Below are 15,690 nucleotides of genomic sequence, written 5' to 3' on the forward strand. Positions count from 1 at the left end.
TTTCTGCTGGAAAATTCGGAGTCAAAATTTTGTTCAACCTCTAAAGGGTACAACAGGGCCCATCAGGTCTGTTCCCACGAAGATTAACACTCTCTGAAACCCATGAGTCTGAATCAGCTTGATGGCTGTGGGCGGTGGCTAGTGTTCAGGTTGCATGTAACCCACTCCCGGCTTCATTTGCTCATCTATTCCCTTCCCCCATCACATGTTGCTGCCCACTTATTTTATAGCTTATGTTTGCTTCTACACATTCTCCACACTCCTTTCTGGAAGATAGGGTAATAACAGATTTCTCAGATTGATTTGGGGGCAACAATTTTATTGTTATGCTGAGCCAGGTGTTTTTCACCTTGAGGTAAAACAAGGAAGCTGTATCACATGATTCCTTGGTGGCATGAATGCTTGTATTATCTTCACAAAGTTCTGAGAAAAGAGGAAAGACATTCAGTGAAGTCAATTGCATGCTACACTCTATTTTAAAAGAGCAGTAGTGATTTTCCATATTGGAGTTTTATGAACAGATTCCAGATATGCAGTATATAATTCAACAAGTTAGCTATATCTAAATAAGCATTTACCAGTGACCAAATAACCAAATTCTTTGGCAAGGTAAAATATTAAATGGTGAGTCACCATAATTCCCCACCACCCACCCACCATGTTTGAGATCCAGAATTGCTGGTTAAGCCAATAGCCAGGAAGAGGAGCAGAATGTGGGAAAGCCAACGAAACTGTGTCTGTATTTGTTGGATATCATGGGGAGGAAGGAAGGGACAGGGACAAGGAAAACAGTAGCAGAGACGTCCACCGTGAGTCTCTGAGGATATTGTAGATGTTTAGGAATTTGTTGTTGTTGCTCTATTTTATTTATTCATTTTACTTACTTGTTTTATTTATTCATTTATTTATTCATTTATTTATTCATTTATTTATTCATTTATTTATTTTAGGGGGTAGAATTCACTGCTACCTCTTCAAGAAACTTTATGAATGACTTGTTTTAATTTAAGTCTCTTGGTGTTAGGATTACCTATATATTCTTTTGAATATACAAACCAAACTAAAAATCCCATTGCTATTTAGTCAATTCTGACTCACAGACACCTAAAAAGCAGAGTAGAGCCACTCCACAGGGATTCGGAGGTTGTAAATCTTTACAGAAGCAGACACATTTTCTCAGTTTTCTCCTGAGAGTGGCTAGAGGATTTGAACAGCAAACCTTGCAGAGTCCTAATGCTTAAGCCACTGAATCAAGTATCACTTTTCTTTTAGTGGAGGGACTGCACATACAGTCCTGGACCACAGCTCAGCTCTAACTGAAGCTGAACAAAGGACTGGCGACAGGCTGACAGAGAAGCACAATATCAGCCCTCTGAGGAAGAAACATTTCACACTGTTTTGTCCTTGGGCTCTAGGGCTGATTTTCAGTGGGACGTAGCCAGGTGAGGACAGGATTCACCGTGAGGACAAACGTTCCACACAGTAGCATTTCTGCAGCCACATGTAAGTCAGCAAGTAGAGCCGTACAGTAGACCACTGTGAGCATGCTCTTTCAACACTTGCCTATGAAACTGAAGAAGAAAGGGGTCTGATGGGGGAAAAGTCAGCCACTTCACACACCATCTTCCACAGTGGCTAGGCTCTTGCATATAATCGTAGCTACATGGAGGAGAACCACAAGACTTTTTGTTCCTGTTAATATACACAACCTTGGAAACTCTAAAGGTCAGCTCTACTCTTCTCTCTATAGGGGCACTAGGAGCTGGAATAGACTTGATAGTTGTGAGTGTGTGTGTGTGTGTGTGTGTGCACTTACTTACTAAGGGCACCTTTGGCAAGAACTATACATTATTGTCTTTTATCTGTGGTTCATGATATTCTCTAACATTGAAAAAAGGTTGATGTTGAGTAGATTCCGACTCATAGCAGCATTATTTGTTGCTGAGCGGAAGTGCACCGTCGGGTTTCCTAGGCTATGTTCTTTGGAGGAGGTTACCAGGCCTTTCTATCACAGCGCCACTGAGTGCATTTCAACTGACAACCTTTAGATAAGTAGCTGAGTGCAGACAATTTATACCACCAAAAGTCCTTCTTATTTTATCACCTTATCATAGATTATACACAGGCTGTTGATAGAGCACCAGGTTCAGGTTAATGAATGAGATTTTGACCATTTAAGAGGTAGGAGTGCCAGAGACGGTGACATGGTCAGTGAAACAAATGTCTTGAGGCCAAGGTCTTCAAACTCAGTTGTGTCTATCTCACAAGCACCCACTGCCTCCATTCATGACCTGGATGCCTCTCCCTGCCTCCATGTAACCGGATTCCCCTGTTCCAGAGTTCAGCATTTAGGCTTAGAATCTGCTATGAAATAACAGTGTTTCTGCAGGAAAGGAATACTGAATTCAGGAATATAGGAAAGTTCTGGTCTTCCCAACCCAGCTTTTTCCTAGACCAAGCCCCGAGAAAAAAAAGAATAAAATGATAAAAGAAGCACCATACCTTAGTTTTACTCAAGTACCTCAAGTTCAATCTCAGCAAACAGTTTTTTAATGACCTCTTGTGCTATAAAGGCATTTGATGAGCCATGAACCGCATTGTACAAAACATTGATCCCATATTGGGCTCGTATTGATTCTGGGGACAGTAGTTTTGCCTCTTCTGGATCTGAGGGCCCCATGAGTTTTCTCCAATCAGAAATAGCATTCCACCTGGTCAAGATCATGACCACACTTGGACCTCTGCAAGGAAAGATGCTTTCAGAATATTTGGGCTATTTATAATTTCAGAGATTGCATATGTGGCTAATGGTAGTGCCACAACTTTACCAGAGGTCTCCTTTTTATTTACCCAACTTTGTATCATCTTCTGATTTCTTTGTTTTTCTTCTTCCTTCCCTCTCTCTCTTTTTATTTTAATTCCACTTCTTCCTCTTCTAATATATTGTGCTTTAAGGATGCTATATGGAAGAGTGCCATGGTTCTAGGGAATAACTTGTCAAAGAAAGCTTACTATTTTTCAACTTGGGGAAGAATAACTTGTCGATTAAAGTTGGGGAAAGCATAAATAGATGATTTAGATATTGTCTTCCAACCCCTTTGACCTCCCTTGAAAGAAGGGCTTGGTGAAATGGTTGTCCATCAACTATGAGCTATCGTGATGGCCTCTGTTGCAGAGAGTAACATGCTCAAGGTCACTCTCTTTGGCAGGGTGGTCTACCTGATTTATTAAAGAGTATGAAGGTCTGACCATTTCAGCCAAAGGCAGGACAATTCTGAAGGACCGATCTAGTTCTGGTCAGTGAGGATGGTTCTGGGCTGCTTTGCAGATTGATTCCCCCCTATTCCTAATCCTGCTTATTTTGCTTCCTTTCCATGGGACAACCTTAATAAATATTTAAAACACTAAATTTTGCTTTCTGTGGACCGCATCATACAGTGGACATGAAGATGATTGTTTCTTTTTTATTCCCCTAAGTTCTCTGCAGTTACTGAAAAGTTCCATCTTTCTGGTTATCATATCTAATCACTACTTGCATTCAAAGCTTAAAGCATTATTAGATATTTTTTTCTTTCTCTACAATCTTTTGTCTGAACTCTATCAATTTTATCTCTCTAGACACATTGTTAAATGTTCCAGAATTCAAAAGGTGTCATAAAGCATAGATAGAAAAGACAATAGAAGGAAATAAGCCAGGATAGACATCAGAAGGAGAAGGAGAGAAGAAAAAGAGAGGAGAGGAAAGAAGGAGATAGAAAATAAATTAACCCCTGACATTTAGAAAATAGATTTAGAGGTTATCCCTTCATAAGTGAGAGTATATGAGAAATTTGTTTCTTATTTTATGTACTTTTCAACATTTGTATAATAGATTACCTTAAAAATGCGAAAAATTAAGTCAGAAACTTACTCACATAACATTTCCAATACACTTTTATAGAAGTCTTTTGCTCTTATACTTATGTAAATGCATTCTGCTATGTCCTGCATTATGGGTATTTCCTTTATTCGTGTCACCTCAAACCCAGCATCCTTAATAATCTTCAAGATCTCATCTAGAGAAAACAGATACTTTATAATTGTGCAGATTGACACCACTTTTGCTTTATACTCTAGTAGATTGGAATAACTAACTTAAGAACAAACTATGCTAAATTTAGTTTTCAAACCATAAATTATGATCAGAAGGTTAATTTGTTGATAGAGATGGTCAAACTCTGAAGCCCAACCTTCCAGAGACTACTTGAAATATCTAGTGGGCGCCAACGGCAGTTTGTACTGTGAGGGCACCTACTCTGCTACAAGGGATGAAGGTGTGCTGTCGTCCCCATGCTACAAATATCAAGGGATTTCTGCCAGATTTTGATTCGAGTGCAGAGCTGACCATGACTCTTCTTTCTGAGCAAGACAGATGTTGTTAAATAAATTCAATCACAGAAATTGTGTCAGAACCTTACCAACATGGAATCGCTAGGCTGATGCTTTGCATGTTTCTGTGATGCCCTCAACTTGCCTGAGTATGAGTCACTATCAAACTTTCAAAAATATTTGTATGAACACTCATAAAAAGAAATTAGAGAGATATTTACCATTAGGAGGACCACTAACATTAACTATAAGTCATTAGAAACCTGAAAGTCATTGTAAAGTTATTTAGAAAATTTTCCTAATTTAGACAGACTCTTAGAAGTGCATAGAGTTAAAGTGACTTTGAGAAATGTAGGAAGCAGACCAAGAGTCATCCCATGCAGTTAAGAAAATATTGACATTAAAATGTATTACCCTTTGCCTCCACTGTCAGTGATCCTATGGAAACCATGTTCGGTGATTTGTATTTGTACCAGTGCTCTGCCAATTTCCTTTTATTTTCTCCTTTTCTTTACTCCACCTCAACTCCCGCCTTCCTGTTTTGTCCTATCACTTGGAAGCCAGCGAGCCTTCCCAGCCATGCCTGTCACACCTGCCACCTTATCCACTGGCAAATGATAACACTAATTCCAACATCTTTGGATAGCCAACAATATGTCCTACCTGCTCTATTGGACCCATGATCAGAGATGCGTGCCTACATTCCGACTTGTTTTTAAATCAGAGACAGTTGATTTACTTAATCATCATGATTTCTTCCATTTGCTCTAGCTGCTTTACATTTAAGAGCAAGTTTCAGAATCTTTTCTGACAACCACTTTGGTCTTTCTTTCTTATATTTTTAATGACCTTTCTTTCTTCATGTATGATATATTTTATGTCACTCCCTAACTTGTCTCTTCTTTGATCATCAGTGTTCATGGATTAAATCTATTCTTCAGGTGGGGTATGATCAAGGTTGGATTTTGGCTCCCATAGGTTTATTTTAAATTTTTTCTTCTTTAAATTTTCATATGAGCAATTGATAGTCTGTTCCACTATGCTCTGACCTTGTTTGGGCTGATACTAGGATTCTAAATAATTTTCCTTCAGAGATATATATAGTCAATGTGACTCCTGTGTATTCTACCTAGTGAAGTCCACACATGTAGTAAACCATTTGTGCAGTTGGAAAAAAGGCATTTGCAATGAAGATGTCATTGATCTTCTGAAATTCTATCATGTAATCTTCAGCTTCATTTCTATCATCAAGGTGGTATTTTTCCAACTGTTGATCCTTTTATATTTTTAACTTTCACATTCCAATCATTGGTAATTATAGATGATTGATCAATTCAGACTGCAAAGAATGGTAGAATTCTTCAATTTCTTTATCTTTGAATTTAGTGATTAGATAAAAATTGTTTTTATTTGAGAGTCCGGAACAGCGCAGGCGCAGGAGCAGCGCGGTCGGCTCTCTGAGGGGGAGTGTGTAAGTTCCCCATTATGTGACGGCTTTCCAGGACTGAGCCGGAGTGGACGTTTTGGGGCCTGATAACGGAGCCATGTGTCGGAGGGGAACAGGTGTGGTAGTGATGGTCGATGGGCGGGATGGGTAACGAGGAACGGAGGTCCACGAGGGCATGCTCTCTGTCATCCACCGCCGCCGTGGGAGCTGTGGAGTCACGGGTAGCGAAGTGGGTGTCCGGTCTGGCAGTCTAGGATGGAGTGATCTTGGGGATTAGTAATTGGGGAGGGGTAGGCCCGTCAGACATGAGGTGTCTATCTGTGGTGTCGGAAATGGCATGTATGTGAACTGGGCAGTGGGATGAGGAGAGTCCATATTAGGGGGGCCCTTTGAGGAGGGGAGCAGTGATTGCTGGAGAAGATATGGACCAAATGAGGGAGCCTCCGTTTTTTCCGTGATGTGGCCGTGGGTCGTGGAGTATTCGGAGACTTGGAGGTTAAATGATGTGACCAGTGCATGATGGTTGAACCTTCCAGCCATTTCTAATGCAGCCCCAATTTTCTGGGAAAAGCTTTACATGCACTAAAATTTCTAAGTGTCACAGGCAAAAAAATTGTATTAATTTGTCTTCCTCGGAGACATAAAGATATTATACTATCATGGGCAGCATTGCATTTCAAGGAATATCTTTTTTTTTCTTCTTTTTTTAATATATCATTTTATTTGGGCTCTTACAGATCTTTTTTTTTTAAAAAACATTTTATTAGGGGCTCATACAACTCTTATCACAATCCATACATATACATACATCAATTGTATAAAACACATCTGTACATTCTTTTCCCTAATCATTTTCTTTCTCTTTTTTTCTTTTCTTTTTTTACATTTTATTAGGGGCTCATACACCTCTTATTACAATCCATACATATATATATACATCAATTGTATAAAGCACATCCGCACATTCCTTGCCCCAATCATTCTCAAGGCATTTGCTCTCCACTTAAGCCCTTTGCATCAGGTCCTCTTTTTTTTTCAAGGAATATCTTGATATAGTTTTTGGATGATATATTTATTCCTCTTATTTTTGTCAGTCCCGGCAAAATAAGCTCATGTTTGTTAAATTCAAAATGGTTGATACCAATTCATTTCAGCTCACTAATGCATTGAATAAAAATCTCTATGTGTCCCATTTAATTTTTGACAATTTCTAATTTCTAGATTAATAATTTATGCAACCCATGTCACAATTATTAATGAATGTTTACAGATGCTTCTTTGCTTCCCAAATTATGTACAATCAACAAACCATGGCCCCCACAGCACTGCTCCATCGATGTTACTAAGGGTTACTTCACTTGGAGGAGGCAATGCTTCACAAGTTGTATTATGAATACTTTCCAACTTTAGGTCTCAACTTCCAGCACGATATCAGATATTTGATCAGCTGCTATTCATAAGGTTTTCAATGACTAATACCTCACAAGTAGACCACCTATTATTTTTTAGTCTTCTCTTATTCTATGAACTCTACTGAATCCTGCTCACTGACCCTGATGGGATCTCAAATGCTGGCATAATAGCTTTTAGCATTATAACAATAGATAAACCACCACAGTACAACAAGTAAACATACAAATGGGGGAGGAAATACATTATACAATGATTCAAAGGGTTAGTACATAAAGAGGACTTAACCATGACAAGTGTACTTACATCTAATAACAGGGCTCCAAATTATATGGCAAAAATCTAATATTGAAGGACAGAACAACTAGAAACAAAGTTTATTAAAGACCCAGACAATTTTAATAGCATCCAAGCAATTCAAGCTCATAAACATATTCAAAGCTCTCTGCCCAACAGAAGAAAAAGAGAGGTTACATTCTTTCCCAATGCACATGGATCATTCTCCAGAATAGATTACATTTTAGGACAGAAAGCAAATCTCAATAAAATTCAAAATAATACAAAGCTTTTTCTCTGATCACAATGGTAGAAAGTAGAAGCCAAAAAATTGAACAAGAAAATGGAAAAATTAAGATAAGGGAACTGAATAACAAGTTTCTTATAAACCATTGGATGATATAAAAATTCAGAGCTATAACTTAAAAAAATAGACCTAAACAAGAATGAAAACAAAAAAGGCGGAAGGAGTCAAGAAAGAAGCCATTCAGGTAGAAACACCCACTCAATACTCCTGTTGTTAGGTCAGAAAAATAAGGGGCAAGGAAGGCAATATTGGGAAGCGGGGTGATAAAAAAAGATTCAGTGTACTAGGGTCTGTGGTTCAGAGACCCCGTGTGATTTTTGCCCACGGAATGATTCAAGAACTTGATGAAATGCTCTAAATTCACTGCATCTGTCCAGTCTAGCAGGATAGTGTTTACCACCCCTTCCTGCACCCAAATCCGAGCTCACACCTGGAGTCTGATTCTCTGTTATCCTCCCTGATCCTGCATTCTTGGCTTTGCAACTCTCATCCCCAGACAGGAACAGAGTGACTACATCAGATATCCTCTTTCCCCACTCTCCCAAGCTCTGTGCCTACCAGCATGGCTAACGATAGATAATTAGAGACTAATTTGCAGCAATTTAAGAGCCTCTGGGATATTTACCCATAACAGAATACAGATCCCTGTATCACAGCCTGCAGGACCGGGCAAGAGAGCTGAGAGTGAGAATTCAGATCCAGTCAGCCCCAAACCCACTGGGCTCATCTGGCCTCCCTTTCCTGGGGGATGGTGCAGCACATCTCTGATATCAGGGTACCTCACAAGCCCATTATAAAAATAAATAAAGGCTTTCAATTATAAGTTTGTGTTCCTTTGTGTAACTTTGAATGTAAGCCACCAGAAATCTGGTTCATTAACATAACAAGATAAGCAGAATCAGATTCCCAGACCACAGCCTAGGATTTAAACCTTAACAAACAAACAAACAAACAAACAAAAAAGAGAGTTGAAAGCCACAGCCTAAGACAAAAACTGGTTCTACCAGTTTTGGTCTCCACAGAGAGTCTTTGAAAGATTGTAAATAGTGGCCACACAGTCCAGACCAAGCCTGTACCACACTATACCCCAACCAGCCCAGTGGCATACCTATAGTTGCTGAGCTCAGGCCACCTACTGAGGTCCGGCACTGCTGCTGGCCACTGAGTCGCCGTGGTACCTCACCTACTTAGTAGTCAAAGCCACCACCATATTAGTCCCCAAAACCACTTTCACTTGTCTCACATAGAGAGAGTTCAGGCCCCTCAGTCTTCCATGAATATGGCATTGAGTTCCTCCAAAACAACACGCAGACAGCAACCTAGTTCAACATCCTCAACAAGAAAAACAAAATGCAACAGGGAACAAATTCCTAAAGTTAACAGGGCTTATAGAAGAAACAGACATTGATCTGGCAAAAAAATAAATCTTCAGAATTCTTCTCAGAGTAATACAAGATATGAGGAAAGCAACGCAGAATAAGGACACAATGATAGAGGAAATTAAGTCCACGACAGAGGGGATGGAGTCCATTCACCAAAGGGAAATATAAAAAATAATGGATGATATAACAGAAGCAAAAAGCAAGATAAGGGACATCACTAACAGACTAGAAGAGCTGGAGAATGTACCAATCAGGCAGACTTCAACAAGTAAGACAATCAGAGAGGGAGAAGGAAAAAAACTAAGAACAATAACGCATGCTATGAAAAAGAACAATATTTGAACAATGAGTTTACCAAAATAAGACACAATAAAGAAATCAACAGTTAAACTAGTGAGGGAATTCCTGGAAGAAAACTACCCCTCCTTAATGTATGAGAATCACACTCATACAGGAATCCAGGAGGACATCAATTAGACTAAAACCCAGGAAGAACTCATTAAGGCACATAATAGCTAAATTATCCAACTTTGAGGAAAAAGAGAAAATTTTAAGAGTAGCAAGAAGAAAAAAAGGGTGTCATGTACCATGGTGTTCAGATACAAATATGCTCAGACCTATCAGTAAGTACCATGAAGAGGAAGAGACAATGGAGTAATGTCTTCCAAAAACTGAAAGAAAAGAATTCCAACCCGAAAACCCTCTACCCTGCCAATCAAGAAAAACAATCAAGATAGACAGTGAAATAAGAGTCTTCCCGGACAAGGAAAAGCTCAAAGAATATACCATAAGACACCCAACCCTTTGGAAAATCCATGCCAACTCACTGTGGTCAGAGGACCAACATCCACCAAGCACAAGCAGGAGACTGCCAAATAGTAAAACTCCATCCAGAACTCAATGCACTGAAAACAACTACGAAGATAGCATTGCCTCAGAAGGAAAGGAAGGAAAGAATGAAACACCCCTGCCCCCCGCCCCCCCACACACATACCACATAAACATAGCACAATGCTAAGAAGGGAAATAGGAAAACAGCCAACACAAAAGGTACAAGATGACAGCAATGAAGCCACAGATAGTGGCAATAACGCTGAATGTCAACGACCTGAATTCGCCCATTAAAAGACAAAGTTTAACAGAATGGCTCAGAAAACATAGAGACAGATCTTAGGCATGCAGACAAAAATAGACTAAGAATAAAAGGTTGGCAGAAAATATACCAGGCAAACGTCAAGCTAAAAATAAAAACAGGGATTGCAATCTTAATCTCTGACAAAATTGACCTCATATGCAAATAATAACAAGAAACAAGGATGGGCACTATGTAATGGTTACAGGATCAGTGGACCAAAGCCAGTGAGCATAATAAATAAGCACCTAACGAGAGATCTGATAAATTCATCAAACTATTCAAAAGATGAAAAAAGAAATCACAGACTCAACAATAATAATCAGTTACTTTACACACCACTATCAGAGAAAGGTAGATGACCAGGAAAAAACAGAAAAACGAGGGCAAACAATTGGAGGATGAATAACAATCTTCTGTGACATGAATTGGTAGTAGCCCAGATTAAAGAGAAAATTAGGCAGTTTCCAGAAATTACTGAGAATACAACGTGCCAAAATCTATGGGATGCAGCAAAAACAGTCATCAGAGGAAGTTTGATAGTGATTAATGCATATGTGAAAATGGAAGAGAGACTTGTGATTGATAGCTATCACAAAACTTCTAGGAACTAGAAAAGAGTCAACAGAACAATCCCTCCAATAGCAAAAGAAAAGAAATAATAAAAATCAGGGGAGAGTTAAGTGAGTGGGAAGAAAATAGAACAATGCAAAAAAATCAATGCAGCCAAAAAAAAGCTGGTTCTTAGGGAGGGTGGGTTAGAAAGGGGGAGCTGATTACAAAGATCTACATATAACCTCCTCCCTGGGGGACAGACAACAGAAAAGTGAGTGAAGGGAGATGGACAGCACAAGATATGACAAAATAATAATTTATAAATTATCAAGAGTTCATGAGGGAGAGTAAGTGAGGAGGGAGGGAAAAATGAGGAGCTGATGCCAGGGATTTAACTGGAGAGCAAATGTTTTGAGAATGATGAGGGCAATGAATGTACAAATGTGCTTTACATGATTGATGTATGTATGGATTATGATGAGTTGTATGCGCCCTCAAAAAAATGATATTTTTTAAAAAGCTGGTTCTTTGAAAGGATCAATAGAATGCATAGACCACTGGTAACCTAACCAAGGAAAGGAAGGATCAAAAATCAATAGCCAATATGAGGGTTGAAGCTGGGGAAACCATAATGGACCCCAATGAGATTTAAAAGATAATTACAAAGTACTATGAAAGTCAGGATTTTAATGAATTCAACAACATGGAAGACATGGACAAATACTCAGAAAAACAACCTGTCCCTAGATTATCCCAGATAGAGGTCAAGAACCTCAACAGACCTATAGCAAAAGAAGAAATAGATATGGTTATTAGAAACTACCAATAATAAAGGCTCCTAGACAGATGGCTTTACAGGAGAATTCTACCAACCATTCAGGGAAGAGCTGATTCTAATCCTCCACAAATTATTCCAGAGCATAAGAGAGAATATCCTGTGTTCATGGATTGGAAGACTCAATAGACTAACTATATCAATCTTACCCAAGGCACTTTATATTTGTATAACAATACATTGAGGAAGTAGATGGACTTTTGCCTCTGCTCAAGCCTTCTCTCAAAGCTAGAACACTTTGTTCTCGCAACCTAGCATGCTGTGAGTCTCACCCTCCTGCCACAACTACTAAAGACAAAATGGGTACATAAGCAAATGTGGCGAAGACAGCTAATGGTGCCTGGCTATTAAAAGCATCTTGGGTCTTAAAGGCTGGATGCTAAACAAGCAGCCATCTGGCAGAGAAGCAACAAAGCAAACTAAGAAGCAAGAAGCAAAAGGGATCAGGTAACAGATATCAGAAAACCCCAAACAAATAAAACATATTGTTGGGGAAAAGGGGGGTTGGAGCAGAAACCCCAAACCCATCTGTAGACGATGGAAATCCCCTCACAGAAGGTTCACAAGGAAGGTATGAGTCAACCAGGATGTAGTATAGCAGTGATTAAACACACAATATCCCTCTGGTTCTTTGAGGCTCTCTCAGCCATCACTATCATGACTCCAGTCTTACCTCAGTTCTGGTTAGACTGGAACATACACACTGGTACAGATAATAGCTCATGACACATAGAATCCAGGTCAGATAAACCCCAGAGCAGAAATGGGAGTAGAGATACCAACAGGGTAGGGGGAAAGCAGGATGAGAAAGGAGGAACTGATTGCAGTGATGAAAGCATAAACACCACCCCCAAACCCCACCTCCTGAAGGGGACAAACAACAGAAACGTGGGTGAAGGTAGAGAGCGATCAGTGTAAGATATGGAAATAATAGCAATTTATAAATTATCCAGGGTTCACAAGGCTGGGAGAAGGAGGGGAAAATGAAGAGCTGATGTCAAGGGCTCAAATAGAAAGTAAATGTATAGAAATTGATGATGGCAACATATGTAAAAATATATGTGATATAATTGATGTATAGATTGTTATAAAAGTTATAAGAGCCCCAATAAAATGATCGTAAAAAAAGAAATCAAAACATTCAAGCATACAAAAGCTTTGAGACAGAAAAAGACTGTTCAGACTAGAACCACGGGGAAACCCTAGTCACTAGAAGAAACAAGTTGTAAAGTTTAGAGCAGAATTGAGAGAAATGGAAAAGGAAAATCCAATAGAAAGAATCAAGGCAAAAGTTTTGCTCTTTGAAAGGATCAATAATATCAACAAACTAATAGCAAAGTTAAAGAGTAAAAAGCAAGATAAAAGGTAAAAACACAAATAAAAAGTTAGGTGGGTGGTATTACAGCAGAACCAGATGAAAGTTACAAAAAAGAGTCAAAGAATACTGTGATAATTTGACTCCATTAAATTTTAAAAACACACACTAAGAAATAGAGGTTCAGTGTTCTGAATCTCCCAGGTAGGAGAGATGCCTGAATCAGACACAGATTTCCCATTTGGAGTGGAAAAGTTTGCTTAAGGATACCCAGAGACTGGGCTTATTCTTGTGAGTCTGATAAATTACCACCAGGCAATCCCTCCCCCAGTGCTCAGGTTTGGGGTGAAAGCCGGTTTTCTTACCTGTTGGATACCAAGACAGAAGCACCCTTCTGCCTACTTAATTGAGAGGGTGAGCCCATGGCTATGGAGAATTTGACTAAACCTACACAAATGAAGTCAATGAAAGAGAAGCTGAAACTCATCAACTCCCTGAGCTCTAAGGTTGAAAAAGACCTATGCACTGGTTTCCTGTCAGTGAAGGACATTTTAATTTGATCTTGAGCCCTGCTCTCACATTAACCTTGAGTGAGGACACATGCTCCCATCTATGTATTGGGATAGAGATGGATTCATGGTGAGAGAGGAGGCTGGGCTTGTTGGATGTGGTCTTTTCTCACTCTTTTTCACCAATTAGTCTTGGGACGCAATTGCTTTGGCCAACTAACCTCAAGACTGGGAATTTGACAAAAAATAGAAGCCAACTACTGTTTGTCATCAATCCCTTCTCAGAATCAGCATGACCTAGCAGTATTTGAATGTTCAACAGCTACAAACAGTACTACTCAGGGAATATTATCCAATCCAAGACCAACTGACCAACAGAGAAAAACAAACACAACACCACCTCTTGGAAACAGCAGGTAATTTCAGTGCACATGAGAAAGCAAGCAGGGATGTCACAAATGAGGGGTCGACACAAAATGAAGAATTTCCAGTTGCAGAAAATATATTGGAGCCATCAAGGAAGGAGTTCAGAAGAGTGATGCCAATCTGCTTTCGATGGATGGAGGGGAGAAAATATTGAAAGAGTTACAGGAAAGCAAGCAAAAAACAATGGAAGAGATTATAGAAATTTTCAGAATAACCTTACAAGAGCAATCTGACAAAACAAATGAAAAAGCAGGAATAATTCAACCACTCTAAATATAAATCTATAATACAAACACTAGACATTAGAAATAGATGAAGCTCTGAGAGATCAAAGGAGTAGTAATGAAGCAATGGAAGCCCAAATCAGTGAGCTTGAAGCCAAATATCTAAAGGCCAAACTGCAAGAACAATCTATAAAAAGAACAAATACATCTGAAGAAAATCTAGGAATTTTGTGGGACACTAGCAAAAGGAACCTCCATTTGCCTGTCAGCTTGTCATACTGTGGCGGTGTGTGTGTTGATGGAAGCTATGTCACCAGCATTTCAAATACCAGCAGGCTCACACAAAGTAAGCCATTTTAGCAGAGCTACCAGACTTGAAGAATAGACTGGAAAGAAGGAAGCAGCTATCTACTTCTGTGGAATTAGCCACTAAAAATCTTATAGATAACATTGACACCTTGTTAGACACTGAAAACCTCATGAAAAGAAGCAAAACATTGTCAGAAATAGTGCCAGAAGATGAGCCCGTCAGGTCAGAAGGCCCTCAAAACAGGACTGAGGAAGAGATTCACTGCCATAGAGTCAATCTGCACTGTGAACCCCTGTGGGTTTCTGAGGCTGGTAACTGTTTATGGGAGTAGAAAGCTCTGCCTTTCTGCCGCAGAAATGCTGGTGGTTTTGATCTGTCAACCACGCAGATCACAGTCCGATGCGTAACCTCTAAAATACCAGGGCTCCATTCTCAAAGCAGAGTTGACTAGAATGATGTGGATGGAGTAAAACCCATGGGGGTCAAGCCTTCCAGACCCCCATTTCCTGGTGGGTGACGACCAAGATAAGAAGAAGCAGCTGAACAAACCCACTGATAATCAGAACTTGGAATGTAAAAAGGGTGAATCTAGGAAATCTGGGAGTTACAAAAAATGAAATGCATAAAGACCAGTATTCTAAGCATTAGTGAATTGAGATGGTCTGGGACTGGCCATTGTGAATTATAAAACCATATGGTTTACTATGCCTAAAATGACATTTTCAAGAGGAATGGAATCATATTCATCTTCAAAATGGACTTTCAAGATTTATCTTGAAGTACAATGCTATCTGTAAAAGGATCATCTTCATTCACACACAAGGAAATCCAGTCAATATAACTATTATTCAAATTTATGTACCAACCTCTAAGCGTGTGATGCAGAAATTGAGTAATTCTACCACTGTGCTCAATCTAAAATTAATCAAACTTGAAATCAAATGCATTGATAATTCTTTCTGGTTGGAATGCTAACATTGGAAACAAAGAGGAAGCAACTTCTGCATTGAAAGCATTAGCCAAAAGCAAGGCTCCAGAACCTAATAGACTACCAATTAAAGTATCTCAACAAGCTGAAAAAAATTGGAAGCACTCACACTTCTATGATAAGAAATGTGGGTAACCTGAAAGAATGTACAGATTATAGAATAATGTCATCAATAGCACAATCAAGGGACATTTTGCTGAAAACAC

The 15,690-nt window shown here is 39.2% G+C and overlaps 1 protein-coding gene across 1 annotated transcript in view; it reads right to left on the bottom strand.

The window, feature by feature from the left end:
- Nucleotides 1-2,509: 2,509 nt before the first annotated feature.
- NME8 (NME/NM23 family member 8) overlaps nt 2,510-15,690 on the bottom strand; it is a 56,305-nt gene continuing 43,124 nt past the window's right edge. The window contains exons 14-15 of the mRNA XM_075557320.1: nt 3,911-4,055; nt 2,510-2,741 (exon numbers count right to left, since the gene is read on the bottom strand). Of these exons, the coding sequence (XP_075413435.1) occupies nt 2,510-2,741; nt 3,911-4,055 (377 nt within the window). The remainder of the gene's footprint in view (nt 2,742-3,910; nt 4,056-15,690) is intronic.

Source organism: Tenrec ecaudatus, chromosome 9, assembly GCF_050624435.1.
Source record: "Tenrec ecaudatus isolate mTenEca1 chromosome 9, mTenEca1.hap1, whole genome shotgun sequence".
Lineage (NCBI taxonomy): Eukaryota > Metazoa > Chordata > Mammalia > Afrosoricida > Tenrecidae > Tenrec > Tenrec ecaudatus.